The 27,417-nt window shown below is 53.0% G+C and overlaps 1 protein-coding gene across 2 annotated transcripts in view; it reads right to left on the bottom strand.

The window, feature by feature from the left end:
• The window catches only part of Bcr (BCR activator of RhoGEF and GTPase), a 133,564-nt gene that overhangs the window by 21,429 nt on the left and 84,718 nt on the right, over positions 1–27,417 (bottom strand). For both annotated transcript variants that reach the window (XM_004672786.2, XM_045132318.1), the window contains 11 exons: positions 26,553–26,613; positions 25,616–25,668; positions 22,369–22,509; positions 14,382–14,503; positions 11,731–11,899; positions 9,664–9,783; positions 8,792–8,867; positions 7,246–7,350; positions 6,648–6,722; positions 4,444–4,541; positions 919–1,050 (listed from right to left, as the gene is read on the bottom strand). In XM_004672786.2, the coding sequence (XP_004672843.1) occupies positions 919–1,050; positions 4,444–4,541; positions 6,648–6,722; positions 7,246–7,350; positions 8,792–8,867; positions 9,664–9,783; positions 11,731–11,899; positions 14,382–14,503; positions 22,369–22,509; positions 25,616–25,668; positions 26,553–26,613 (1,152 nt within the window). The remainder of the gene's footprint in view (positions 1–918; positions 1,051–4,443; positions 4,542–6,647; positions 6,723–7,245; positions 7,351–8,791; positions 8,868–9,663; positions 9,784–11,730; positions 11,900–14,381; positions 14,504–22,368; positions 22,510–25,615; positions 25,669–26,552; positions 26,614–27,417) is intronic.

The following is a 27,417-nucleotide window of genomic DNA, read 5'->3' as shown; positions in this document are numbered from 1 at the left end:
TGTAAGGAGAGCTGACACTGAAATTTATTTATTATGATTATTTTTGAGATAAGGCTTATCTCAAAAGAGGTTCTGAGCTGGGCACGCCTTTTATCCCAGCAGAGGTAGGAGGATTGCCTTGAGTTCAAGGCCACCCTGAGACTGCATAGTGAATTCCAGGTTAGCCTGAGCTAGAGTGAGACCCTACCTCAAAAAAAAAAAAAAAAAAGGTTCCGAGCCAGGCGTGGTGGCGCACGCCTTTAATCCCTCCACTGCATCTCTCTGGTTTTTGCTGTAACCCAGGCTGACCTGTTTTTCACTATGTAGTCTCAGGCTGGCCTCTTGGAACTCATAGCGATCCTCCTACCTCTGCCTCCAGAGTGCTAGGATCATAGGCGTACTGTACCATGGTCCCTGGCTGGAATCCAGGATTTTCTTCAGGGTGGGCGTTGCCAGCTCCTGTTCTCCAGGAAGTGGTCAACACTGGGGTGTCTCCAGGGCGACAGACTCCTCTCTGAGGACATTCCCTGGGCCTTCCGGAGGCGGAGAAGCTTGTACTAAGACTAGGGGACGCATAGCATGCGCATCTTATTCAGGGATGCATCTGGAAACCCTGGAATGGACCTGAACAGGCTCTGGCACTCCTTTTCCAATAAAGCACGACCCCACAACAACCAATTTCAGCTGAGGTACCCACCATCTACCCAGTGTGATAGAGAAGCTGAGGCTTTGGGCTTGGGAAAAATATATATATACACAGAAATTCTTCGAGGGACAAGAAGGGACACAACAGAGAGGACAGAGGAGGAGCTGTGGAAGCTGCTGGCCGAGGCCTCTCGTGGCTGACCACTTCACCCCGAGAGCCAGGCCACCGCAGCGTCTCTGCGAGCCGTCCGGGAAAGGGCACGGGCGTTCACGGGGAGCGGAGGGCAATCTCACCTGGACCTGGCCTCGCCCCATGAGCCTGTCTGTGCTCTCTCCGTCTTCCTTGGCGATCTTGGTTTTGTTGTAACACTTTTCGTAACACAGTATCCGCAGGGTCTGGGAGCCCTCCAGCTCTATCTCAAACTCCTGTGGCCCCAAGAAAGAAGCAGAGTTACCCGTGAACAAACAGGTCCGAGTGAACCACGGTTCACAACTGCGGCCGCTGCCGTCCCGCAGGGCGTGTGCCGCGCGGCCCTCCTCACACCGTCCCGGGACACTCAGGGATATTCCCTATCTGAACCCTTGTCAGTCTAACTCAGACTAGGCACACCGGCATCTCCAAGAGTTGTGCTTATTAAAAACTGCAAATATTCAGGACGGAGAGACGGCTCAGGGGTTAAAGGCATTTCCTTGCCAAGCCCGAGGGCCTGGGGTTCGATTCCCTAGTACCCACATAAAGCCACATGCAGCAGGAGGCCCCAGAGTGGCCATATTCACAGTCTGTCTCACAAATAAAAATATTTTTTAAGCTAGGCATGGTGGCACATGCCTTTAATCCCAGCACTCGGGAGGCAGAGATAGGAGGATCACCATGAGTTCGAGGCCACACTGAGATATATATACATAGTGAATTCCAGGTCAGCCTAGGCTACAGTGAAACCCTACCTCAGAAAACAAAACAAAACAAAACAATTTTTTTTTTTCTTAAGGGGCTGGAGAGATGGCTTAAGCAGTTAAGGCGTTTGCTTGCAAAGCCAAAGGACCTTGGTTTGATTCCCCAGAGACCATGTAAGCCAGATGCACAAGGGGGCGCATGTGTCTGGAGTTCAATTGCAGTGGCTGGAGACCCTGATGTGCCCATTCTCCCTCTGTCTCTCCCTCTCTCTGCCTCTTTCTCTCAAATAAATAAATAAATAAAAATATTTTTTAAAAAGGCAGATATTCTATGTCATGTAAATATGAATTCATTTTTAGGGCAATGAAGGTATTCTAGAGGATACTATAACAGGAGATAAGTGTCATTATTTATTTGTGAAAATTCCATAGAATGTATATCTAATGTCAACTGTGGACTGTGGGTGACAATGTGTTGAAACACTTTTATTGAGTATAATGTATGTCCTACCCTGGTTCAAGATTTTATTTATTTTTTCTAATTTTTTTTTGAGGCAGAGTCTCAGACCATCCTGGCCTCAAACTCATGACAATCCTCCTACCTCAGCCTCCCAAGTGCTGGGAGTGCACCACCATGCCAGGCTCTTATTTGTGTGTGTGTGTGTGTACACGCGTGTATGCACACACGTGTGTGTGCAGGCACACACGCATGTAGGCCAAAGAACAACCTCAGGTGTTGTCCCTCAGCAACGTCATCTGTCTTTCAAAACAATTTTTTTAATGTATTTATTTGAGAGAGGGAGAAAGTAGAATTGTTGTGAGAGAGAGGAAAAAAAAAAAATGGGTGCACCAGGGCCTCTAGCCACTGCAAACAAACTCTAGATGCATGTGCCGCCTTCTGCATCTGACTCACGTTGGTCCTGGGGAATCAAACCGAGGTCCTTTGGCTTTGTGGGAAAACACCTTAATCACTAAGCCATCTCTCCAGCCCCTCCTTTACTTCTTCTTCTTTTTTTTTGGTTTTTCAAGGTAGGGTCTCACTCTAGCTCAGCCTGACCTGAAATTCACTTTGTAGTCTCAGGGTGGCCTCGAACTTATAGCGACCCTCCTACCTTTGCCTCCCAAGTGCCGGGATTAAAGACGTGTGCCACCACGCCCGGCTCCCTCCTTTACTTCTGATGTGACCGTAAAACTCTAAAGAATAAACTGAAGTTGGAGGCGTAGCTCAGTGTAGCTCATCTGCGCTCAGTATGTGCAAGGTCCCGGCTTCAATCCCTAGCTTCATAAAATAAACTTTAAAAATAAATTCTGTGTTTTAAGTTTTTATAAACACAGCTGCCTTTAGTGTCTTTTTTTCTTTTGGTTTTTTGAGGTAGGATCTCACTCTAGCCCAGGCTGACCTGGAACTCACTCTGTAGTCTCAGGGTGGCCTCGAACTCATGGTGATCCTCCTACCTCTGCCTCCCGAGTGCTGGGATTAAAGACGGGCGCTACCACGCCTGGCATTTTTTAAAATTTTTATTTTTTGCACATGCATGTGTGTGAGTGCACATTAGTGTGTGGGCACACAGATGTGTAGGTCTTTGTGTGTGTGCGTGTGTGTGTGTGTGTGTGTGTGTGTGCGCGCCTGTGGAAGCCAGAGGTCAGCATCAGCGCTGCTGCGCACAGCCTGCAGGTGGGTGCTGGGATTTGAACTCGGGTCCTCATGCTTGCATGGCAAGCACTTCACCCCCTGAGCCATTTGTGGTGGTTTGATTCAGGTGTCCCCCATAAACAGGTGTGCTGGTTGCTAGGTTCCCAGCTGATGGCGATTTCGGGAATTGGTGCCTCCTGGAGGCAGTGTGTTGCTGGGGGCGGGCTTATGAGCGCTATAGCCTGTGTCTCCTTGCCAGTGTTGGGCACGCTCTCCTGTTGCTGTTGTCCACCTTATGTGGGCCAGGGTGATGTCCACCCTCTGCTCATGTCGTCATTTTCCCCACCATCATGGAGCTGCCCCTTGAGTCTTGCTTAAATCTTTATTTTTTTCCCCCACAGCTGCTCTTAGTCAGGTGATTTCTGCCAGCAATGTGAACCTGATTACAACACCGTTCTCCCCAGTATCCTAATTTTATTTACTTATTTGGGGTTGGGGGAGGGAGAGAGAGAATGGCTGTACCAGGGCCTCCAGCCACTGCCAACGAATTCCAGATGCATGCACCACCTTGTGCATCTGGTTTATGTGGGACCTGGAGAACTGAACCTTAGGCTTCACAGGCAAGAAGTGCCTTAACCTTTAAGCAATCTCTCTAACTGGACTTTATTTATTTATTTATTTATTTTGAGATATGGTCTCACTCTAGCCTAGACTGACCTGGAATTCACTATTGTAGTCTCAGGGTGGTCTCAAGGTCATGGTGACCCTATTTCTGCTTCCCAAGTGCTAGGATTAAAGGCATGTGTCACCACACCCAGTTTATTTAAAAAAAAAAAAAAAAAAAAAAAAAGCACTTTTAGGGCCAGATAGATGGCTTAGTGGATTAGGCATTTGCCTGCAAAGCCCAAGGACTTCGGTTCAATTACTCAGGACCAATATAAGCCAGATGCACAAGGTGATGCATGCATCTGAAGCTCGTTTGCAGTGCCTGGAGACCCTGCTGCACCCTCTCTCTCTCTCTCTAATAAACAAATAAAAATTAATTATTTTTTTAAAAGCACTCTTTCCAAACACCTCTAGGAAAAAAAGGTCGTTTTTCTGTGGCAGGGGTGGGGGGGGTGTAGGTGGGCAAAACACTTAGGAACACAGATGTGAGATTTCTGGGCAATGCCACTTGATCCAACACCTTTAAGCATCCTCTAGTCAAAGCATGGATTTTGGGGGAAGCCCTCCGGGAGCCCCTGGAGGTTTAGATTCTGTGGACAACATTCTGGTAGAAGCAGTCTCCTCACCTCGTTCCAGTTTGGCTCAGTTGTGTCCCTGTAGACTCGCGTTTTTGCTTTATTCACAAAATACCCAAAGGAATCCACCTCCAGGGTGCAGTACAGATCTGGGGGAAGGGTGACAGAAGACAGGGTGACTGTATTTTCCCATATCGCCTACATTTTCTTTAGAGCAGACATTATTTTCAAAATCAGAAAAAAGTGGTCTCAATGCCATTTTCACACAAGACACTGAGTCCTGGTTGGCACGGGCAGTGACCCCTTTGTGGAACGCCTCCACTCTGCCGGGCGAGCTGGGAAACGAACCTCTCAGAATATCCTCTTTTGGGTCACTGAGCAATGCTCCTCTAAAGCCTCTTATTTTTTCACTTTTGAGGGAGGGGGCCAGATAGATGGGGCAATGGGTGTACCAGGGCCTCCAGCCGCTGCAAGCAGCACCTTGGACATCTGTCTTACGTAGTTACCAAGGAATCAAACCTGGGTCCTTTGGCTTTGCAGGCAAGCACCTTAACCACTAAGCCATGTCTCCAGCCCATACAGTCTCTTCCACAACAAGGATCCTATGCTGGATGCGCAGGGAGAGAGATGAACATGACACTGGCTTTTGGGGGATGTGTGCTTAGATAGGTCTCCCCCAGAATGATGAGTGCCAAAGGTGGAGTCTGGGGAAAGCTCTTATGACACAAGCAGACCCTGAAGTGGCCTGTACCAGTGTGGAGCTGTGAATTAGGTGTCCCCCATAAGCTCAGGTGTCCTGCAAGCTTGGTCCCCAGCTGGTGGCAATTTGGGAGGTGGAGCCTTGCTGGAGAAGGCGTGTCACTGGGAGTGGACCTGGGCAGAGGTGACGTCCAGCCTCTACTCTGCCATCGTTTTCCTACCATCATGGAGCTTCTCCGCAAGACTGCAAACTGAAATAAAAAACTTTCCTCCCCGGGCTGCAGAAATGGCTCAGTGGTTAAGGCACTTGCTTGCCTGAAAAACCCAGTGAGCCAAGTTCAATCCCCCCAGTAACCACATAAAGCCAGATGCCCAAAGTGGCACATGCATCTGGAGTTCGTTTGCCGTGGCTAGAGGCCCTGGCGTGCCCATTCTCTCTCTCTGTCTCCCTCTGTTTGCAAATAAATAAATAAAAATATCGGGGCGGGGAACCCAATTTTCCTTCTGGAAGCTGTTTTTGGTTAGGCGCTTTACCCAGCAACAAGAAGGCAAGTGCGACAGCTGGACAGAGAACCGGGGTACAGTGAGTTCCAGGCCAGTGTGAGGCACAGGAAGCCACTCTGGGTTGGGGGAGCTGGAGGTGCAGAGAGAGGAGAACAGGGTATGATGCCAAATCTTTGCTGTAGGGCTGCTGGCGTGCCCATCCTGGCCCTACAGCGCTCAGGACCCCCCACCCCCCCCCTGCTGTCAGGCCTTCCTTCTCGAACCCTAACCCTTGTAATTAAAACACCTGCCCATCAGGGGGCAGCCCACCTGCTTGCAGGCTCTGAGGTAGGCATGTGAAAGCACCTCCACGCCCCTTTGGTCAGGGGCCAAAGGCGCCTCTGGTGGCCACTTGACCAACTTCCCTGGTTGCCCACACCTCGTCTGACAGTCCTTCTGAAGGAAAAGCTTATTTTGGTGGGGGTGGGGGGGAGGCTAGAGGGTTGCGGTAGAGTCTCACTCTAGCCCAGGCTGACCTGGAACTCACTCTGTAGTTCTAGGCTGGCCTTGAACTCACAACTATCCTCCTACCTCTGCCTCCCAGGGCACTGGGATCAAAGGCGTGCGCCACCACATTCAACACATTGTTCTTTTTGGGGGGTTTTCGCGGTAGGGTCTCACGCTAGTCCAGGATGACCTGGAATTCACTATGTAATCTCAGGGTGGCCTTGAACTCACAGCGATCCTCCTACCTCTGCCTCCTGAATGCTGGGATTAAAGGCATGAGCCACCACGCCTGGCTCACATTGTTCTTTTGAAATTACTATTATTATTATTATTTTATTTATTTATTTATTTATTTATTTATTTATTTATTTATTGGCTTTTTGAGGTAAGGTCTCGCTCTAGCCCAGGCTGACCTGGAATTCACTGTGTAATCCCAGGCTGGTCTTGAACTCACGGCGATCCTCCTACCTCTGCCTCCCGAGTGCTAGGATTGAGGGCGTGTACCACCACGCCTGGCTTTAAGAAAAAGCTTCTTTTTAGCTCACCTTCCTCTGTAAGCTACTTACTTGAACTTTGCTTAAACCCCGTGGCCGAGTGGACGATGACGTTCAGGAAGCCATAGAGCCCGGGAGACTCGTCATCTGCATAAGAGACCAAAGAGGGGGTGAGATGGGGTCAGGGCGACGAGCTGGCTCTGCCTCGGGATCAGCACTGTGCGAGGCGGTGTCGCGGGGGAAACCTGTGCCCACTCGGGCTTCCGTGTGGGGAACCTTAGAATCCAGCTGGGTTCGATCCAGTGACGGTTTGGGGCGACATGGAGCGTGGGCGGAGGACTGCACTTGTGACTGTGCCCACACTCACGTATGTGCACAACTGAGTCCAAGTGTGCATGGGCAGCAGTGGACACAGAACCCAGCATGACCCCCGTGTGGCCAGGGACCAGATCTGCTGACAGTCTGAGGAATGGCTGACACAAGCCTCGTGACTAGGGACCAAAGCGTCTGGTCAGTGTCTTTGACCGCCTGGCAGTGGCGGCTTCTCACAGACTGGGCCCTCCAGGGAAAAGAGACGGGCATGCGTGCCCTCCACAGGACACCCCGCGGCCTAGAGGTCAGCGCTCACGGGAAGAGGACAGCTGGCCCTCGGCTCCCGGCCGGGCCTCACCTTCTTTGTTGATGGTCAGAGGGATGTGGTGCACGGTCTGGAGTTTGACACAGGAGTTGGTCAGCATCTGTAGCTCCACGGACGTCAGGGAGAAGCTTTTGAAACCTGAGGCGGTGGAACAGGAGTGAGCTCCGGTCAGCGCGCGCTGGTCCTTGGTGGCCTTCCACCCGGCCCTGACCACGCTCGCCAACCCTGGGGCTCGGCGCCTCCCAGGGGAAGTGCAGGTGTGGCGGCAGGGTACAGTCGGGCCCCGGAGAGCCCAGGCTCAAGCGAGAGGGATGCCAGCATATGGCTCTGCCTGTCACAGGCATGAGCATGACAGGGCAGCCTGGGGGGTGTCCACAGAAAGACACCAACGTGACACTCTTCCTTTCACTCTGCCAGGTGAGGAAAAGAGATACATAGATGGAGCAGGGCCTGGTGGCACACACCGTTTAATCCTGGCACTCAGGAGGCAGAGGTAGAAATATCTTTGCGAGTTCGAGGCTAGCCTGAATAGCCTGAAACCACAGACTGCATTCCAGGTCAGCCTGGGATAGAGTGAGACTATGCCTCAAAAAAAAAAAAAAAAAAAGGAGCAGGGCTGGAGAGATGGCTTAGCTGTTAAGGTGCCTGCCTGCAAAGCCAAAGGACTTAGGTTCGATTCCCCAGGACCCACGTAAACCAGCTGCACAAGAGGGCGCATGCGTCTGGAGTTTGTTTGCCGTGACTAGAGGGCCTGGTGTGGAATGAGCTAAGGGACGGGAGTTGAGACCTGGTCAGAGGCACGCAGAGCCCCCAAGCTCAGTGTGCGGAAACTGGGCCAAAACTGCTTCGAGAGCTGAGCTGCCGCTGTAGCAGGACCAGGTCTCTTGGGGCACGGTTCTTGGCCTGACTCCCGCTGCAATGGGCCAAGAGGGAGCTGGGGGGCTGTGGTCTGCGGACTCGGGGCTAGGAGGCCCGCCTGCCTCCTCCTTACACTGCTCTGGCACCAGAGGGTGTGTGTGTGTGGGGGGGGGCAGGGAGGCTCCTGACAAGGAAAAGGGCCACTGGCAGAAGGAAGGACCATTACAGGCAGAACTGACTGTCCCATCTTGAGGAGGCAGGACAGACAGAGGACACAGCGGGTGGCTGGGTGGGTCCAGCCAAAGGCCCCCAAACCTAAGCACTTGCTGGGAATGGGCAACAAAGCCCCGGAGGCGCAGGTGGCGGCAGGTGGGCAGGCAAGGGCCAGGAGCCTGGGGGTGGTGCAGGAAGGGCCTGGCTGAAGCAGGTGTCAGGGGCGTGGGTGGGAACAGGGAGCAGCAGCCATGGCAGGGAATTCTCGTCTCAGGCGCAGAACCTAGAGGGCAAGGTGGATCGGAGGCACAAGGTGACCAGGGTCTTCTGCCACACTTGTTGAATTAGGGTTCTGTGTCACGCTTCGTTTGGCTAAGAAAGGAGAGGAGAGGGGAGAAGCGTGGAGAGGGAGAGGAGGAAGGACACCAAGAAGGGAAGGAGAAAGGAACAGAAAGGTGGAGAGTCGCGGGAGCCGTCCTCAGGAGTCTGTCCGTCCCTGACCACTCACATTTCTTCTGCTGCTCCCGAATGTGCTCTCTCCACTCTGCACGCTCGTAGTCTGAGGAAATCAGGAACGTGTAGCTCTGCAGAGGGCGAGGAGAGAGGCGCACCCGGTCATCTGTGCCCCGGCACAGCCGGCGCCCAGCGGGCCCAGGAGCCAAGCCTGAGACGGGCTCTGCGCCTTCTCCCGCTGGCCCACGTGTGCCAGCGGCCCCTTGGGCTCACAGACTGGCTCGGCTGTTTCTAGCTCACTCCCGCTGCTACCCTTGGGCTTGGCACCGTGTGGGCTCGCCTCTGGCATTAGCCTCCTCTGGAATGCCTGGGCCAAGGACCGACACTAAGGACGTGGAAGAATTATTAGATAGGGTCCTTCCATGATGGGGGGCGGGGGCTGATGCCAATTCAGCATTCTGCGTGCAATTCTTAAGTCCATGCTAGAACCCAGACACTAAGTCCACATGGGACACTCCCTGCCACTCTACACGTTGACAGGGGCATGTGGCACAGAGGGAGAGAGACGCAGGCTGCAGATGGCACCAAGATCTAGACCAGAAGAGAATGTATCCTTCTGGTCCTTAAACGTCCCCGGGTGGTAACAAGGTCATCTGCCAAAACTGCTTCCTGGTGACCCTGCTGCTTCCCAAGTGTAAGAGCTGAGCCAGCTGTCACTCAGCCGCCCAGCCACAGGGACACGAGTCCTCTGCAGGCGCCACGCTGCCCGGGTCTCTCTCAGCGCAGGAAAGCTCCCGGAGGGGGAAGGGCTGTCTTGTGAAGGTTCTACGTGAGCTGGACCACAGATGGCAACATGGGGCTGGTCAAAAGCACAGCCCGGGCTGCAAACAGCTGCAGGGTGATGAGGGGACGGGACGGCGGACTCACCTTGCCGTTGCGGCTCTGCACCCGGAAGGCCATGCTGGGGGACATGAGCAGCAGCAGAGACTCCTGTTCCGACAGCTTCTTCCTCAGCCTCTCCAGGGCCTTGCTGGCCTTGTTTGCTTTCTGCGCAGAGAGAAGAGCCCTGCCTTTCCATCTGGAGCCAGGGTCACCTGCTCCTAGTCCTCCGGAGGCCCTGTCCCCCTGTTCTGGGCTCACAGATGACAGAAATCCCATATGTCTGCTCAGCAGAGCCCAGGACCTTGGCCAGCTCTTGTTGGTGGCTTTTTTTTTTTTTTTTGAGGCAGGGTCTCAATCTAGCCCAGGCTGACTTGGAACTTATTCTGTAGTCCCAGGATGCCTCGAAATCACTGATCTTGCCTCTGCCTCCCAAGTGCTGAGATGCTTGGAACTCACTCTGTAGTCTCAGGATGGCCTTGAAATCACAGTGATCCTGCCTCTGCCTCCCGAGTGCTGGGATTAAAGGCGTGTGCATCACCACGCCCAGCTTCCAGTGGCCTTTTGAGGACACACTGCTTTTCCTGTGGGGGTCAAGGCCCAGTATAAACTGGTGACATGCTCTCTACGCTTTTCCCCAGAGGAATCAGTCCCTCCTCTTCTCAGTGCAGAGCAGGAGCCTTTAGCTTTTCCAAACCTGGACAATGGGTTCAGGGGCTGGGGGGCCCATCAGCCCCTCCCTGACCTCAGTGTGTCTAGCATCGAGCTTCTGGGAGTGCATGTGTGTGTGTTTGCACGCATGTGTAGGTGGGTGGGGGGATGTTAGTGAGTTCAGATAACCATCGCCAGGACCTAGATGGGAATACCCTGTGGGAATTTTTTCTGAAGCCACCATGCCTGGGCAAACAAACCTCAGCCCCAGTTCCCAGAGGCACCCTTTCTCCACGTGACCTTTCATTCCTACTGTGAGACCTGGGGTGGAGGGCCGGGCTCCTGCCATCCTGAACCCTCCCTGCCCAGGATCTGAAGTAACGATAGTCATCTGTCAACTTGTTTCCTATCGTGATGGTGGCCTGAACTGACATCTCCCACAAGGAGAATCAGCAGTCTCCCCAGGCCGAGTTTTCCTTAGGTACGGGGCTGAGGCAGAGGGAGGATGAGAGGACGGAAGACAGGAGGTTGCAGGTTAGGCTCCCAACATCATGCTCAGGCAGGCTTAAACTGGACATGGCTGGGCTGGAGAGATGGGTCAATGGTTAAGGCGCATGCCTGCGAAGCCGAAGGACCCATGTTCGCTTCTCCAGGTCCCACGTAAGCCAGATGCACATGGTGGTGTGTGCGTCTGGAGTTTGTTTGCAGTGGCTAGAGGTCCTGGTGTGCCCATTCTCTCTCTCTCTCTCTCTGTCTGTCTCTACTAAATAAATAAATAAAAACAGGGGCTGGAGAGATAGCTTAGTGGTTAAGGCACTTGCCCACAAAGCCAAAGGACCTCAGTTCATTTCCCCAGAACCTACATAAGCCAGATGCACAAGGTGGCGCACACATCTGGAGTTCATTTGCAGTGATTAGGAGCCCTGGAACACCCATCTCTCTCTCTTCTCACTCTGCTTCTTTCCCTCTCTCAAATAAATAATAAAATAAATATGAAATATTTTAGAAAATAAATAAATAAAATAAATCTTAAAAAAAATAAATAAATTGGACATGGCTTTAGAGAAAAGAACCAAGGCACGTGCTGTGTAAACAAGCCTTCCACTTGAGGGTCTCTGGTCATAGGCCAGACAGCTGAGCACTGGGCCATTGTCCAGGAAAGAGAAGTATCGTGCAACAGGCATCCTGGGAACAAGCCGGCTAACACACCTCTCAGTTCTCATCAGCGCCAGGCTGCTAGCAGCTCTGATATGAGAACCCAAATCGAGCTAGAAACTCTCAATTCAACCCAGCTCCCAGCTGTGACCAGATGCCCTGTGCTCTCAAGAGCCAGGGGCTCGTGTGTGTGGGGGGGGATCCCAGGTTGTGAAGACCACCTGTAGGGAGCGGGTGCCCGCTTGGTTTGTGGGGGCCCGCTGACGCCGACCCGGGCCCACGCAGGGCCAGGCGCTCACTAGCCCCTACCTTTTCTCTCTGGATGTCGCTCTTGATCTGGGAGATTTTGATCTTCAAGGCATCCAGCTCCTCGTCTGGCACCAGAGGGATGTTGGGCGCTGCTTCTGACTCATCCACCATCTGGAAGCTGAGGTCCGTGAGCGGAATGTACCATTTGCAGTCATACTGCTGGGCTTTGCTGGGCGGGGAAGGGGGAAGAGCGTCAGTACCCCAAGTACCTGCTTCTGCTGGCATCACCACTTTCGAGAGCTGCCCGGTCTCAGAGCCCCAGCCGTGGCGCTGCTGTGCGGTTTGCCCGGCCTGAGACACCGCGCGTGGGGCTGGAGGTGGCTCAGCGGTTAAACACGCTTGCTTGTAAAGCCCAACAGCCTGCGCTCGATTCCCCAGCACCCACGTCAAGCCAGATACGGAGGGACACATGCGTCTGGAGTTTGTTTGCAATGGCAGGATGCCCTGGTACAACCATATATTGTCTCTCTCAAATAAATGAAAAAAATACATATATTAACAATAAAAATCAAGGGCTGGAGAAATGGCTCAGTGGTTAAGGAACTGGCCTGTGAAGCCTAAGGACCCACCCGTGTTCACCTCTCCAGGTCTCATGTAAGCCAGACGCACATTAATGCAAGTGTGCAAGGCCACACATGAACACATGGGGGCACACACGTCTGGAGTTCAATAGCAGTGGCTGGATGCCCTGGTGCACCAATTTTCTCTTTCTCTCTCATAAAAAGGGGGCGGAGTACAGTCTACTGGGCTTGCCTCAAAAAAAGAAAGGAAAAGAAAACCAAGCTGGGCATGGTGGCACACACCTTTAATACCAGCACCCAGGAGGCAGAGGTAAGAGGATCACTCTGAGTTCAAGGCCAGCCTGAGACTATACAGTGAATTTCAGGTCAGCCTGGGCTAGAGTGAGACCTTACCTTGAATTAAAAAAAGGGGGGGGGGGCTGGAGAGATGGCGTAGTGGTTAAGTGCTTGCCTGTGAAGCCTAAGGACCCCAGTTCGAGGCTCAATTCCCCAGGACCCACGTTAGCCAGATGCACAAGGGGGCACACGTGTCTGGAATTCGTTTGCTGTGGCTGGAGGCCCTGGCACACCCAATCTCTCTCTCTCTCCACCTCTTTTTCTCAGTCACTCTCAAATAAAACAAACAGCCGGGCGTGGTGGCGCACGCCTTTAATCCCAGCACTCGGGAGGCAGAGGTAGGAGGATTGACATGAGTTCAAGGCCACCCTGAGATGACAGAGTTAATTCCAGGTCAGCCTGAGCTAGAGTGAGACCCTACCTCGTAAAACCAAAAAAAAAAAAAAAAAAAAAACCAAATCAAATAAAACAAACAAACAAAAAAAAAAAATTAAAAAAAAAAACCCACAGGGCTGGAGAGATGGCTTAGCGGTTAAGCGCTTGCCTGTGAAGCCTAAGGACCCCGGTTCGAGGCTCGGTTCCCCAGGTCCCACGTTAGCCAGATGCACAAGGGGGCGCACGCGTCAGGAGTTCGTTTGCAGAGGCTGGAAGCCCTGGCGCGCCCATTCTCTCTCTCTCCCTCTATCCGTCTTTCTCTCTCTGTCTGTCGCTCTCAAATAAATAAATAAAAAAAAATTAAAAAAAAAAAAAAAACACAAAAACCTAGCATGTATTCCATGTGACAGGCAGGGCTGTCAGCAGACACCAGTAGCCCAAACCTCAGATTCCTGGGAATATATATTCTACATAACTGGGAATATATATTCTACATAAGTGACTCCAGGCATCAAGGCATTGGGCGCTGGATCTCCTTATCCTGTGCCAACCCTAATGGTGGTGGCTCTCATGGGAATACAGCAAGACACCCGTGAAACAAGCAGGACTGAGGTTGAGAGCTGCAGTGTGAGGGGCCCGTGAATCTACCTGGGATAATCACTTCACTTGAGAGGTAGGTGTGGTGGTTTGATTCAGGTGCCCCCCATAAACTTGAGTGTTCTGAATGCTGATGGAGATTTGGGAATTAATGCCTCTGGAGGCAGTGTATTGTTGGGGGCAGGCTTATGGGTATTATAGCCAGTTTTCCCATGCCAGTGTTTGGCACAGTCTCCTGTTGCTATTGTCCACCTTATGTTGGCCAGGGGGGTGATGTCCACCCTCTGCTCATGCCATCATTTCCCCTGCCATCGTTGAGCTTCCCCTCGAGCCTATAAGCCAAAATAAACCTCTTTTTCCCACAAGCTGCTCTTGGTCAGGTGATTTCTACCAGCAATGCGAACCTGCCTGCAACAGTAGGGAGTGGAGGCTCTCTTTTGGGGGAACTGATTAAATTTCCTTGCATAAAACCAGCAGGCACGTGTAGAAGAGCCCAGTTCTGGTCCATTTCAACATGACTCTCTTGGCTCCGTTCCAACCAGGGGGGTGTGCAGCAGCCCCCTGGGCCGACACTCATGTCTCAACCTCATGTGTGAGTCATGATCGGGTCGGCCCATCACTACAGGAGCCAAGGCGGAGTCACTGATCTGCCCAGGGACACCTCCAGGTTCTTAGCGATGACCTCGACCTGGAGCCTAGCATTGTGCCCAGGTGAGAACAATGTCAAGACCGGAAGCCCAGCCACGTTGCTGTTCACGTCCCTCGGAGACCCCGCCCTCCCCCTGCATCGCGAGGGGCCTGCGGTGGATGGAGGCCACTCACCCTCCACTCTGTTTCTTGAGCTTGGTGCAAAGCAGCAGGTCGGTGAACAGGAAGATGTGCCGCAGCTTGCGGGCGCCCTCCACCAGCTCCACCATGAAGCTGTCCTTCAGCAGCTGCCGGTGCTGTGGGGAAGACAAGTCAGGAACAGCTAAGGCGGGAAGTGGGTCACCGGGCCACCCCAGCTCAGGAGGAGGAAGCTGTCCTAAAAACTTTCTCCCGTAGTTTTTCACTTCCTCCATATCCAACCTACAGATTCACTTTCCAGAATTTTCTAACCCTGTTCATCTAACAAATGGGGGTATACATAACTTTCTTGTTTCAGTCAACTCTTTTAAAAAATATATTTTTAAAATTTTTTATTTACTTATTTGTTTGAGAGACAGAGGAGAAGCAGATAGAGAGAGAATGGGTGCTCCAGGGCCTTTTCAGCTGCTGCAGAGGAACTCCAGACACATGTGCCATCTCGTGCAACTGGTTTACATGGGTCTTGGGGAATTGAACTTAGGTCCTTCTGCTTTGCAGACAAATGCTTTAACAAGTAAGCTATCTCTTCAGCCCTCAATCAACTTTTCTGAGCTTCTTGGCCTGAAGAAGAGGGAGAGCCTGGTACCTAGGAAAGGACACATACAGCCAAGAAACTGGCCTGCTGTAAGAAAGGCGACAGAACCCCCTTTAAAAAGGGTGGCCAGAGGGCTGAAGAAGATGGCTTAGTGGTTAAGGCGCTTGCCTGCGAAACCTAAAGACCCAGGTTCAATTCCCCAATACCTACAGATACACAAAGTAGCACATGCATATGGAGTTTGTTTGCAGTGGCTAGAGGCCCTGATGTGCCCATTCTCTCTCTCGCTTATAAAGTAAGTAAGTAAATGAATGAATAAAAGGGTGGCCAGACCAGGCAGGCCCCAGCACTTGGGAGGTAGAGAGGTTAGGAGGATTGTTGTGAGTTTGAGGCTAGCCTGGACTAGAGTAAGACCCTACCTTGAGGACACAAAAGGGGGAGGGGTGGTCAGGACCCCTTTGGAGTGGTAGCCTGAGACCCAGAATTGGCACCGTGCCAGGTGAAGGTGAGGCCGAGGGGCTGACGCCGTGAGACATGCTCATGCGTGCCGCTGTGTAAGCATGCTGCCTGGATGCTCAGATTTTTTTTTTGTTTATTTTTATTTTATTTGAGAGCAACAGACAGAAAGAGGCAGAAAGAGAAAGGGAGGGAGGGAGGGAGAGAGAGAATGGGCATGCCAGGGCCTCGAGCCACTGCAAATGAACTCTACATGTGTGCGCCCCCTTGTGTATCTGGCTAACGTGGGTCCTGGGGAATCGAGCCTTGAACCATGGTCCTTAGGCTTCACAGGCAAGTGCTTAACCGCTAAGCCATCTCTCCAGCCCTGGATGCTCAGATTTTATCCCCACAGCACTCTGCGGGTCCCTGCACCCATTTCGCAGACTGAGGACGCATAAGCAAACGACGCACGCGATGATCTCTCAGAAGCCGGCAAGCGCTGGGGAGCTCTGAGCTTTAGGAAGGCCCTGCAGAGATGGCCAGGAAGGATCTGGGGGTCTGGCACGTGCAACAGAGGACAGGGAAGCCCACCGTCTCTCCAGCAAGGGAGCCGGCCTGGGTCCGCTCCGCCTGCAGGAGAGCCCCCCGTCCCCGGAGCCTGGGACAAGCCCCCAGCACTCGGGGGCGTGGAGAGCACACCCTGCTGCCTCAGCCCAGGACAGCCAGCTGACCGCTGGTACAGGGCAGCCGACTCTTTCCTTGTGGGAGCTGCTGGTGTTCCTAAGTGAAGGGCAAGAAGGCTGCCAGCATGCCAAGGCTATGACTCATCATCCCTTCACCCACACGCTGCCGTGCCCAGGGCAGATGGCCTGTCTGGGTGATGTCAGCCACAGGAAGCTGGAGATGGTGTGCATTCGGGGAGGCATCTGTGTGGTAATGGAGGGCCAAGGGACTGTACCGGACGGAAGGGCAGGGTTCTGGGACTGGGGTCTACGTGGACTAAATTCTCAGCAGGGACATCGCTGAAACCCACACACCCTAGGGGGAGAGGTCTCTGTGAAGCAAACACAGGGAAACTGCACTTTTTCCCATCAAAGGGACTGAACTTCTTGTAATCACCAGCAGAGGGAACCCTAAGCTCAGCTCAGAAGCCTCAGGTCAGCAAAGCTCAGACAGGAGTCCCCTGGGACTCATTGCTCCCCGACCTCATGCAAGGGGCAGACACAATGTGCTCTGGACTGTATCTTTGATATCATTACAGTTACTTAAGTCCTCACCACTTAAACTTTTTTAAAAAAATTATTTATTTGAGAGAGGGAGAGAGAGAGAGGTGAAGAGGCAGATAGAAAGAAAGGGCACGCCAAGGGCCTTTAGCTGCTGTAAACAAATTCCAGATGCATGCGCCAACTTGTGCATCTGGCTTATAGTGAATCCTGGGGTATCGAACCTAGGTCCTCTGGCTTTGCAGGCGAACGCCTTGGCCACTAAGCCATCTCTCCAGCCCTTAAACCCTCACCAGTTCTATGTTAACTTTTTCTATGAGAAGCTTCAAAGGCAAGCATGGGACTCCCCAGCCCCGCACTTCCCGGCCAGCCCTGACATCTCAGGTTCCTGCGCTGCGCCGGACTCCGTGGCTCCGTTTCAGGAGCAGGCAAGCAGCGACCACATGAGCAGGATCCTTGTCATTTGGCGCTGGACACATAGCAGTTGCAGTTCTTTTACCAGGACCTCCCCCAGATACCAGAGCTGCCCTTGTGGGGGAATTACTACATAGAACTTTAAAAAAATATATTTATTTTGTTTGACCAGTGGGGGGAGCAGGGGGTGGGGAGAGAGGTGTGAGAGGCTGCTTAAACAAACTTCAGATGCATGCACCACTTGGTGCATCTGGCATTTACATGGGTACCAGGGAATAGAACTCAGGACATCAGGCTTTGCAAGCAAGCAAGCATTTTAAACCACTGAGCCATCTCCCCAGCCCCGAATCTGCCTCTAAGGCCTTCCTGGGGATGGACAGCTCCACTCTTAACAAACATCTAGCAACCAGGAAGGAGGGCCTCTGAGCCCTGAGAAAACAGGCTCTCCAAACATCCAGGAAGGGAACCTGAGCCTAGCAGAGGAGCGGGAAGCAGGAAGTGGATGAGAAGAGTGGGTGGAGACAGAGCCCGGAGGCCCTCATTCCTGCAATACCTGTTCAGCACCACCGCCTGCCTTCCCCCACCAGGGACCAGGATCATCCCACGCGCTTCCAAGCTCTAACAGCACACAGCAGAGAGTCAGAGCAGACAGGAGGAACTAACCCAGCAGCAGGGATTCAGTTATCTAACTGTGACATTAGTTCACTTAAACAAGTGAGCGCCTATGCACCGAGCCCATAGGACCATGGCCTGGAAGGAAAACGTGTCCATAGGATCCTTTGCTCCAGGGGCTGAAGGGGGCAGCTCGCCCGCCCCTCGCAATTCCTCCTGTTCACAGCCCCGGCCAGGTGTGCGCACGGGCCTGCCAGGGCAGCTGCTGGCCACCGTGAGTCAGGGAGGCCATCTGTAATGCCGCCCAGGCACTTCTGAAAAGGGCCCCAGCTCTGGAGCCAGGGGACCTGGCTGATAAGAGTAAAGATACTGGGGCTAGAGAGATGGCTTAGTGGTTAAGGCACTTGCCTGCAAGACCTAAGGACCCAGGTTCGATTCCCCAGTACCCATGTAGACAAGGTGGCGTCTGGAGTTTGTTTGCAGTGGCTAGAGGCTCTGGTGCACCCATTCTCATTCTCCCTCTCTCTCAAATACGTAAATGATTAAAATTTAAAAAAAAAGAATGAAGATACTATATAAGCTATGCTGGGGTTGGAGACGGGGCTGTTGGTCCTGTCTTAGGCTCACACCTGGGTCTCTCCACCTGACTGTGACTTACCCAGGATGAACCGGTGGCGACAGGCTACCAAACCACCAGGGAAGCCAGAATCAGACCCCCAGCTCCACCCCGACACACCCTCAGCAAAGAAGCAGGGGTTGGCTCCAGCCAGTGAGGGAGGACAACAAGTTAAAAGGCACATCCCCCACCCTCGTAACTACCAACGTCATCTGTAAAAGGGAGAAGGCTCCTGAGCCCACAGAGTCACATTGACAACTCTGAGGTCAGGCTCCCTTCTTCCCCTGGGAAACTTGCTACTCAATATGACGTAACAAAGTAAGAGATGGATGTAAGGGTAAAAGTAAGAGCTTCTTTTTTTTTTTTAATTTTTATTTATTTATTTATTTGAGAGCGACAGACACAGACAGAAAGACAGGTAGAGGGAGAGAGAGAGAATGGGCGCGCCAGGGCTTCCAGCCTCTGCAAACGAACTCCAGACGTGTGCGCCCCCTTGTGCATCTGGCTAACGTGGGACCTGGGGAACCGAGCCTCGAACCAGGGTCCTTAGGCTTCACAGGCAAGTGCTTAACCACTAAGCCATCTCTCCAGCCCAAGGGCTTCTTTTTTTTAAAATTATTTATAATTTATTTATTCATTTATTTGAACGAGGGAGAGAGAGAGGGAATGGGCACGCCAGGGCCTCCAGCCATTGCAAACAAATTCCAGATGCATGTGCATCTGGGTAATGTGGGTGCTGGGGAATCAAACGGGGGTGCTTAGGTTTCACAGGCAAACGTCTTAACTGCTAAGCCATTTCACCAGCCCTTCTACTTTTTTTTTAAGGAAGAATAGTTGGTTGAGTACCCTGCAAGAGGGAAGCAGGCTGGACAGTAGGTAAAGTACTACTTACAACTGTATTTCTTGCGGTTTTTATTTGGGAGGGTATTTTTGAGACAAGGTCTCATGTAGCCAAGGTTAACCTTGAGTTCTTTTTAAATTAAAAAGAAATTATTTGAGAGAGAGAGAGAGAGAGCTAGCGAGCGAGCATACCAGGGCCTTCAGCTATTGCAAACAAACTCCAGATGCATGTGCCACCTTGTGTACCTCGCTTGCATGGGCCCTGTGGAATCTAACCTGGGTCCTTTGGCTTTGCTGGCAACAGCCTTAACCTCTAAGCTACCTCTCCAGCCCTAGCCTTGAGTTCTTAAGCTTTACAAGTACGGTTACCATATCTGGTAAGATGGATGTTTCTACAACTCAGGCCCTCCCTCAGCTGCCAGTTCTAACGGACTCAGACTGAAGCTCTCCCCTCTCTGGGAGGCCAGTGGATTCTTTCCTGGCTGGTAACAGCCAACAGATGGGTAAGTCGTCACCTTTCACATTAAGGCTATCTGTATGAAAGGTCATGAAACCCTTGTGACCTCACAATAGCACAGTGGAGGAGCCACAGGCCCCAAGTCCCTGCCCTCGGACAACACAGATGCCCAAGGCAGAAAAGGGGATTCCCAAATCAGCCTGGCACGGCAAGCAGTGGGTGAGGATCTGAGCTGGCATGGAAGCCTGCCCGCCTGGCACCCTTTCTACTCATCAGCACTGCGCATCTGCTGCTGGGGCTCTGGATGCCCAGGCTACAAGTGATTAGCAATGTCTGCTCCAATCTGGGGGTCAGTGGGCACAAGGGTGGGCACCTGGCTGTCATCCTGGCTTAGCCTGTCCTGGGGCACTAAAGGTGGACCGCACTGGATAGAGGGGTGGGTGTCACAACCTTTCAGAGCTCAATGGACTTCTCTCCCTTCGCAACTGAGGTACCCAAGTGGCCCCTCCTCAATGAGCAAATGCCCCTTCAGGGCTACGTGCCAGAAAGGGCACAGGAAGTCTCTTACCCTCATCAATCACCTGGCCCCTACATACTTTCCCTCTCAGTAAACCTGAGCCACGATGGCCCCGAACCAGGCCCATCGACAGATGCGAGGACAGCGCCTAGTTGCCAACTCCCCGGTGACATCTTATTTCCCTTCATTGCCTGAGGCAGAGAAGTCCGATGATCCAAATATTTCTGGGTGGGGACCCCAATCGGGAGCTGACTTGGCCCCGGGGAAAGAGGCTCACGCAGTTGTCTCCGAGGCGGTCCGAGCTCTCACACTGAACGGCTACAGCAGACCCAGCAGGGAGGGCTGAGCGCAGCACCCATCCAAGTGACGCACGGGGTCTCCCAGACACACACTAAGATCTAGTGAGGGCTTGTGGGCTGTCGGAGAGGAGGCCACGGTGGGCTCTGCTCTCCTTCAGTGGCCCTAAGTGAGAAGCAGGACCAGAGGCCACTGTTGGCTCCAGGAAACACCCTCCTCCCCCATCTCCTGGGTGCTGGCCTCCGGACAAGAGCCTCGGCAAAGCTCATCGCTGCTACCCCTCCAGGGACCCACGTCTGCCGTCAGGGGGTCTGGTGATGACTGAGTAGCTGACACACAGGGCCGAGGTGCTAGTGGGGGGGGGGGGTTCGGGTTACATAAAGACTAGGAACAGGGGCTGGAGGGATGGCTTAGCAGTTAAGGCGCTAGTCTGCAAAGCCAAAGGACCCAGGTTTGAGTCCCCAGGACCCACGTAAAGCCAGATGCACAAGATGGTGCACGTGTCTGGAGTTCATTTGCAGTGGCTGGAGGACCTGGCATGCCCATCCCCTCCCTTCTCCTATAAATGAATAAAATAGTGAAAAAAAAGACAAGGAGCATACCCCCAGAGGGGAGAAGCCGTGAGCTCTGGGTCATCTCCCAGGGGCAGACCTGTTCTGATTCTGGGAAAGGGCCCGAGTCAACGTCTGCCCTCCCCCAACCCAGGGCCTGGGCAAGCCTGGCGAGTGAGGCCGCCTCCTTTGGCCCACCAGGAGAACTGGGCCCACGCCCCTTACTTGCCGTCGCGCTTGAGCAGACTCTGGTCAGCACGTCCGGCGCCCAGTTCCCAAGGAGCGCGGGGAGGGCGAGTTCCCAAAGCAGCCTGCCTGCCAAGCACGCCACTTTACGAGGAAGGAAAGAAACTCTGGGTGCCAGGTTGGCCACCGGGAGTCACCAAGCGCCTGTCGCATGAGCCAGAGACGTGCTCAGAGGCAGCCGAAGTCACCCATCCCATGTCCAGCTGGGCTGCACAGCTCCTGTCCCTGCACGAGACTCCGGAGGCTGTGGGTCAGCGTCCGTTGACAAGGGACGCTCGCACTCACTCTGGTCGCCAGCTCCCTGGCCTGCGTCTCCGCTGTCCTCACTAGAGGCCACCTAGCTGAAAAGACGCTGGCCTAGCAACAGGCCCTCCTTTCTTCTCCCACTTAAACTCTTATGCCCAGTGTAAACTTTTTTTTTTTTAATTTTTAAAATTTTTTAAAATTTATTTTCTTTGATAGAAGAGGGAGAGAAAGTCAGATAGAGAACGGGCATGTCAGGGCCTCCAGCCACTGCAAACGAACTCCAGACGCGTGCACCACCTTGTGCATATGGCTTACGTGGGTCCTGGCGAATCGAACCTGGGTCTTTTGGCTTTGCAGGCAAATGCCTTAACCGCTAAGCTATCTCTTCAGCCCTTATTTTTATTTTAGAGAGAGAGTGAGAATTGGCACGCCAGAGCTTCAACCTCTGAAATCGAATTCCATACGCTTGCGCCACCTAGTGGGCATGTGCGACCTTGTACTTGCCTTGCCTTTGTGGGTATGTCTTACGTGGGATCTGGAGAGTTGAACATGGGTCCTTGGGCTTCACAGGCAAGCGCCTTAACCACGAAGCCATCTCTCGAGCCCAGTGTTAATAGTTTTTCAACAGCAGAATAGCAGGAGGGAGAAAGCAGGCAGACAAAATAGTATTTGTACTCTCGCTGTCACCTCCGGTGGGGACCCTGGGCTGGCAGAGCATGAGGGAGCAAAGGGGGATGCTCTGGGACAACTCGACAGACACAGTGGGAAAAGAGACAGGTGGCCAAGTGAGGGAGGGTCACTGAGGCTGAAGGCAGGCACGGAACATGCAGGCTCACCCTCGTATCGTGCACACTGCCAGGGTCGTGGTTCCACGATGGCATGTGCTTCCTACATGGGCCATCTGCTACGGACTAGAGAGCAGCTCTCGGTTCGAGGCAGGATGCCTCGTGAGCACCCACAGCCACGCTCACCTCTCCCTTTTTCACTGTCATGGACTGCCTGCGGGGTGTGATCTCCTCGTTGATGCTGGACAGGAAGTTCTGCGAGATGCGGAGGGCGTCCTGCAGCAGGGAATGGTCGGGGTGGCTGGATGGGGTGTGCTTCAGCAAGTCCTGCTCCAAGCGGAAACACCAGCATTAGACGGAGCACCGTGCACACGTCTCTCTCTCTCTCTCTCTCTCTCTCTCTCTCACACACACACACACACACACACACACAGACACACACACTGGGCGTAAGTCAGAGCGGCGGGTTCCTCAGACCCTCTGCACTCAAAGTGTGTACAGTACTTGTGTGAAGACCACCTTGGTGGCAGGCACTGGTACTGATGGCATGACAACCAGTCCAGCCAAGGGGGGCTCCCACCTGTCAGGATCTAGGGCAGGATTTCTGGGTAGTCCAAGACATTTAGCACTGGCGCTGGCCTCTGCACACAGCACTTGTTCGTAACACCTCCCATCTCCAGTTGTGAGGGCCAAACGTGCCACATGTCCTCTGGAGAGCAAAAATGGCCCTGGCCCAGAACTTCTGGTCTGTACAAGGTCTACGAAAAGCCCTTGGCCTTCCAGGCTCCTCTTTCTCCAGAGGAGCTCAGCCTCTTCTGGACCCAGGTAGCAATACTGATACCTTCTGCACTACGAAGGCAATTTGGCCCTGTTTAAAGTGAGCAGCTCACAAAAACCCCTTAGGTTCCCACCCCAACTGCAAAGATGCATAGCTAGGAGGAACTTGGCTTGGCAGTGACAGGCCAACCCCCATCGTGCCACCCTTCCTGGACACTTCCGGCTCCTGCCTACCATGAAGATCGGCTATGCACGTGCCCTCGCCTGGCCCAGCCGCAGCCATGGAGGATGCAGCATCTCAGCGGGTCTGCCTGCTATGTGATCCTTCCCCTCCATCCAAAAACGTTTTGTGTTGTCCAGGCTCGCCTTGAATTCTTTTTTTTATAAATATTTTATTTATTATTTGACAGGGGGGAAGAAAGAGAGAGGAAGACCCAGATAGAGAAGAACGGGCGCACCAGGGCCTCCCGCAAACACTGCAAACAAACTCCAGATGCGTGCGCCACCTTGTGCATCTGGCTTACGGGGGTACTAGGAAATTGAACCTGGGTCCTTTGGCTTTGTGGGCAAATGCCTTAACCGCTAAGCTATTTCTCCAGCCCCATCGCAAAACTCTTAATCAGAGCAGGGTAAGAAACTATGAGGGCAGGCATGGCGGCACGCACGTGCCTGTAATCCAAGTATTTGGCAAGCTGAGGCAGGAGGAACATGAGTTCAAGATCAACCTGGACTATAGAGAAAATCCTTTTCTCAAAAGTAAATAAATAAATAAAAAGGAAATTCAAGCCAGGCATGGTGGTGCACGCCTTTATTCCCAGCACTCAGGAGGCAGAGGTAGGAGGATCATCATGAATTCCAGGCCAGCCTGGGACTATAAAGTGAGTTCCAGGTCAGCTTGGGCTACAGTGAGAGCCCACCTTGAAAAAAATATTCAAAAATGTTAAAGAGAGGATAGTCAGCAACATCTGCTTCCATGGAACATTACAGTTTTTAAAAAGGAATCAAGCCAGGTGTGGTGGCACACGCCTTTAAACCCAGCACCCAGGAGGCAGAGGTAGGAGGATCGCCTGAGTTCAAGGCCACCCTGAAACTATATAGTGAATTCCAGGTCAGCCTGGACCAGAGTGAGAGCCTACCTCAACCCTCCCCCCCTCAAGAAAAGGTATCAAGTAGACCCACTTTGGCCAAATTGAAATAAGAATCTTCATGATATGACAAAGTAAAGTGTGGCTAGGCGTGGCAGCACATGCCTTGAATTCCAGCACCAGCGAGGTTGAGGTAGGCGTATTGCTGTGGGTTTGAAGTCAGCCTGAGACTACACAGTGAATTCCAGGGATAGAGCAAGACCCTACCTTAAAAAAAGGGGTGGGGGGAGGGAGAGATGGCTCAGCTGTTAACGTGCTTGTTTGCAAGGTCATATGGCTTGGGGTTCAATTCCCAAGCACCCACGTAAAGTCAGAAGCACAAAGTAGTACATGCATCTGCAGTCCCTCTGCAGCGGCTGGAGGCCCTGCTACGCCCAATCTCCCTGTATGCCTCTCTTCTCTCTATCTCTCTGTGCTTGCAAATAAATTAATTAATTAAAAAAATAAAAACAAAAAACATACAGTGTGAACATGCAGGGCTAGGGAGATGACTCAGTAGTTAAACGCAGTTGCCTGCAAACCCAGACAACCTGGGTTCAGTTCCCCACTACCCATGTAAAACCAGATGCACAAAGTGGAGCTCACACTTGGAGTCTGTGTGCAGTGGAAGGAGGCCCTGGAGTGCCCGTACTTTCTCTCTTCCTGCCTGTCCCTTTCTCCCTATCAAATAACTTACTAAATAAAATATATTTTAAACAGGTGTGAACATGTACACTGTGACATCCCCTGAATGATTAAAGTAAGATGTTCATACGTTAGGTCACATATTACAAATCCTTTTTTTTTTTTTTTTTTTTTTTTTTTTAGTGCAGAACTCCTTAGTGAGGAGAGAGCAGGAAGGGAAATGAGATATTACCAGCTTCTGTTAACTGGAAGTAAAATTTAAAAAAATATGCACAACGGCCCTGCAAATATATACTATATCAATAGGGTCTCTCAGACAGCAAGATTAAGGTTGCTTTTTTTTCCTCCCCTTCTTTTGTCTCAGTATGGAGAAGACCCTGACTGCAAGTCTCCCGCTGTACCCTCCGGGCTGGGACACACGAAGGTCCCCACCTGGTCTACCGAGGAGCCTCAGCGCACGCACTTCGCTAAAGGGCTGTGAGCTTTCCCCACTGGCTCGTCCCCGCCCACGGGCCACAGGATGGCTGCTTCCTGCCCGTGCCAGCGGGAGTAGCTGGAGAGCCTGTGCCTATCCCATAGTAGCCCTCGGGGAGGTCCTGGACGGCAGAGGCTCCTTGCCCCTGTCTGTATCCTCAACGAAGGCATGTGGCCGAGGCAGAACTGGGCACAGGTGGTGACAGACGGGCAAAATATGGGTACCAACCCTAAGTCAGGAGAAGTGAAGGGTCTCAGGTAAGAGGACCCTGCTTGGGCCTGAAAACAGGGAGAGTAGCTGAGAACTGTGAGAGCAGCTGTCTGGGCAACAGCTGCCAGGCTCTGGGTGGCGGTGGTGGTGGCGGTGGTGGTAGAGGTGGTGATGGGTGTGTGTGTGTGTGCAGGACACTCACGTGAAGGACCAGTGTGCTTCTTGTCACCCGGTCCACAGGCTTGTAGAGCAGAGCTGTGGAGAGAGAGGCAGGGCGAGTCCTGAGCACAGTCCGTCCATCAGCTGGCGGCCCCCCCCGCCCCCCTGCAGGGCAATGAAGACCAGCCCACAGCACCGGCCCGCCCTGCCCTGCTCTGAGCTTCTGAGTCTGGGGTCGCTGCTTGGGCCTAAGCGACCAAACAGCTCATCAGAGAAGAGCTAATGGCCGAGACTGGTGCGAAGGCTGTCCGCGGCCCCGGTCCAGCTCTGGGAGCGGACCCGCATGCGAGGCCTGGGTCCGGAAGAGGGGAGGAGCCCGCGTGAGCGACCAGACGGCCGTTGGCCCGATGGGCGCTCTGGGATGGAAATCTATGACTGCCCCGGGGCTGGCCTCCAACTCATGATTCTCCTGATTTTGTCTTCTGAATGCGGGGGTTATAGGCATGTGCAACAGGCTACGCTTCATAATAACTTTTCTTTCTTTCTCTTCTTTTCTTTTTTTTTTTTCTTCAAGGTACAGTCTCACTATCCCAGGCTGACCTGGAGTTCACTATGTAATCTCAGGGTGGCCTCGAACTCACAGCGATCCTCCTACCTCTGCCTCCCAAGTGCTGGGACTAAAGATGTGCGCCACCGCGCCCGGCTCATAGTAACTTTCTAAGTGCCCAGCGGTTTACGGGTGCCTAACTCCTTCCATCTCTTCCTGCCGCTACCCCGGGTGGCAGGCCGGTTCTGACCTTGTTCTTCCTGCCCTGCCCAAAGCTGCTCCTTCCTCTTCCCCACCATCACTACGTAAAGTCCAGAACCCGGGAGATGACCCAGTGACGCAAGCAGCCGTGGGGTCTGCTCTTTTCAGCAACGACCCCTCTGTTGGAAATGGCCACCACAAAGCCACGAAGCCTTCTGCGCAGGGAACTCACTTTCCAAGGAGTTCTTGGTGGCCAGGTCCTTGGCGTCCTTGTTGCTTCTGGCTCTCAGGTTCTGCGGAGAGAAGCGCACACGCACGTGTGGGGTGGTGGGACAAGCTCTGAGGGGCAGAGAGTTGTAAGTCGGGAGCCTCGAGGGGAAAGCTCGGCCTTCCTGCCCCAACAGAGGATCTCGGACTCAGCACACCTCAAGAGGCACTCGGGCCTCCCGTGCCCACGCCGAGCACGAAAGTTGCTCTGGTGTTCACTCAGAGCAGCGGGGTCTCACGACCTCAGCACTGTGGACATCCAAGGGTCAGGAATTCCTGGGCCTGGGGCTGGAGAGACGGCTTAACAGTTAAGGCGTTTGCCTGCAAAGCCAAAGGACCTCGGTTCGATTCTCCGGGACCCACGCAAGACAGATGCACAAGGTGGCACATGCATCTGGGGTTTGTCTGTAGTGGCTGGAGGCCCTGATGTGCCCATTCTCTCTCTCTCTCTCTCTCTCTCGTTGTCTGTCTCTTTCCCTCTATCGCTCTCTTAAATAAATAAATAAAATTTAAAAAATTCCCGGGTCTGAGTTTCTTTGTGCAGCAGGACACCCACCAGGCAGCATCCGCTGACTTCCATCTATAGGTGCAGTTACACCCCAACGTCTTGTCAGGAAAACCAAAAGTGTTTCCAGAAACTTCCAAGTGTTCCTTCGGGACAAAAGCCATCCCTAGTTGAGAACCTCTGACTAGGAGAAAAGCAGTTTCCTTGGAGCAGCTCAACAGCACACAGGGAGCTGCTCATCAGATGACCCGGCAGGGGCAAGGGCAGGGGCGTGTGCGTGGGGGGCACCATCACCTACACAGACATGGGGTTCTACCCCTATGCA

Source organism: Jaculus jaculus, chromosome 13, assembly GCF_020740685.1.
Source record: "Jaculus jaculus isolate mJacJac1 chromosome 13, mJacJac1.mat.Y.cur, whole genome shotgun sequence".
In the NCBI taxonomy this organism is placed as follows: Eukaryota; Metazoa; Chordata; class Mammalia; order Rodentia; family Dipodidae; genus Jaculus; species Jaculus jaculus.
Note: the sequence above shows the minus strand (reverse complement) of the source record. Positions and strands in the feature narration are given on the sequence as shown.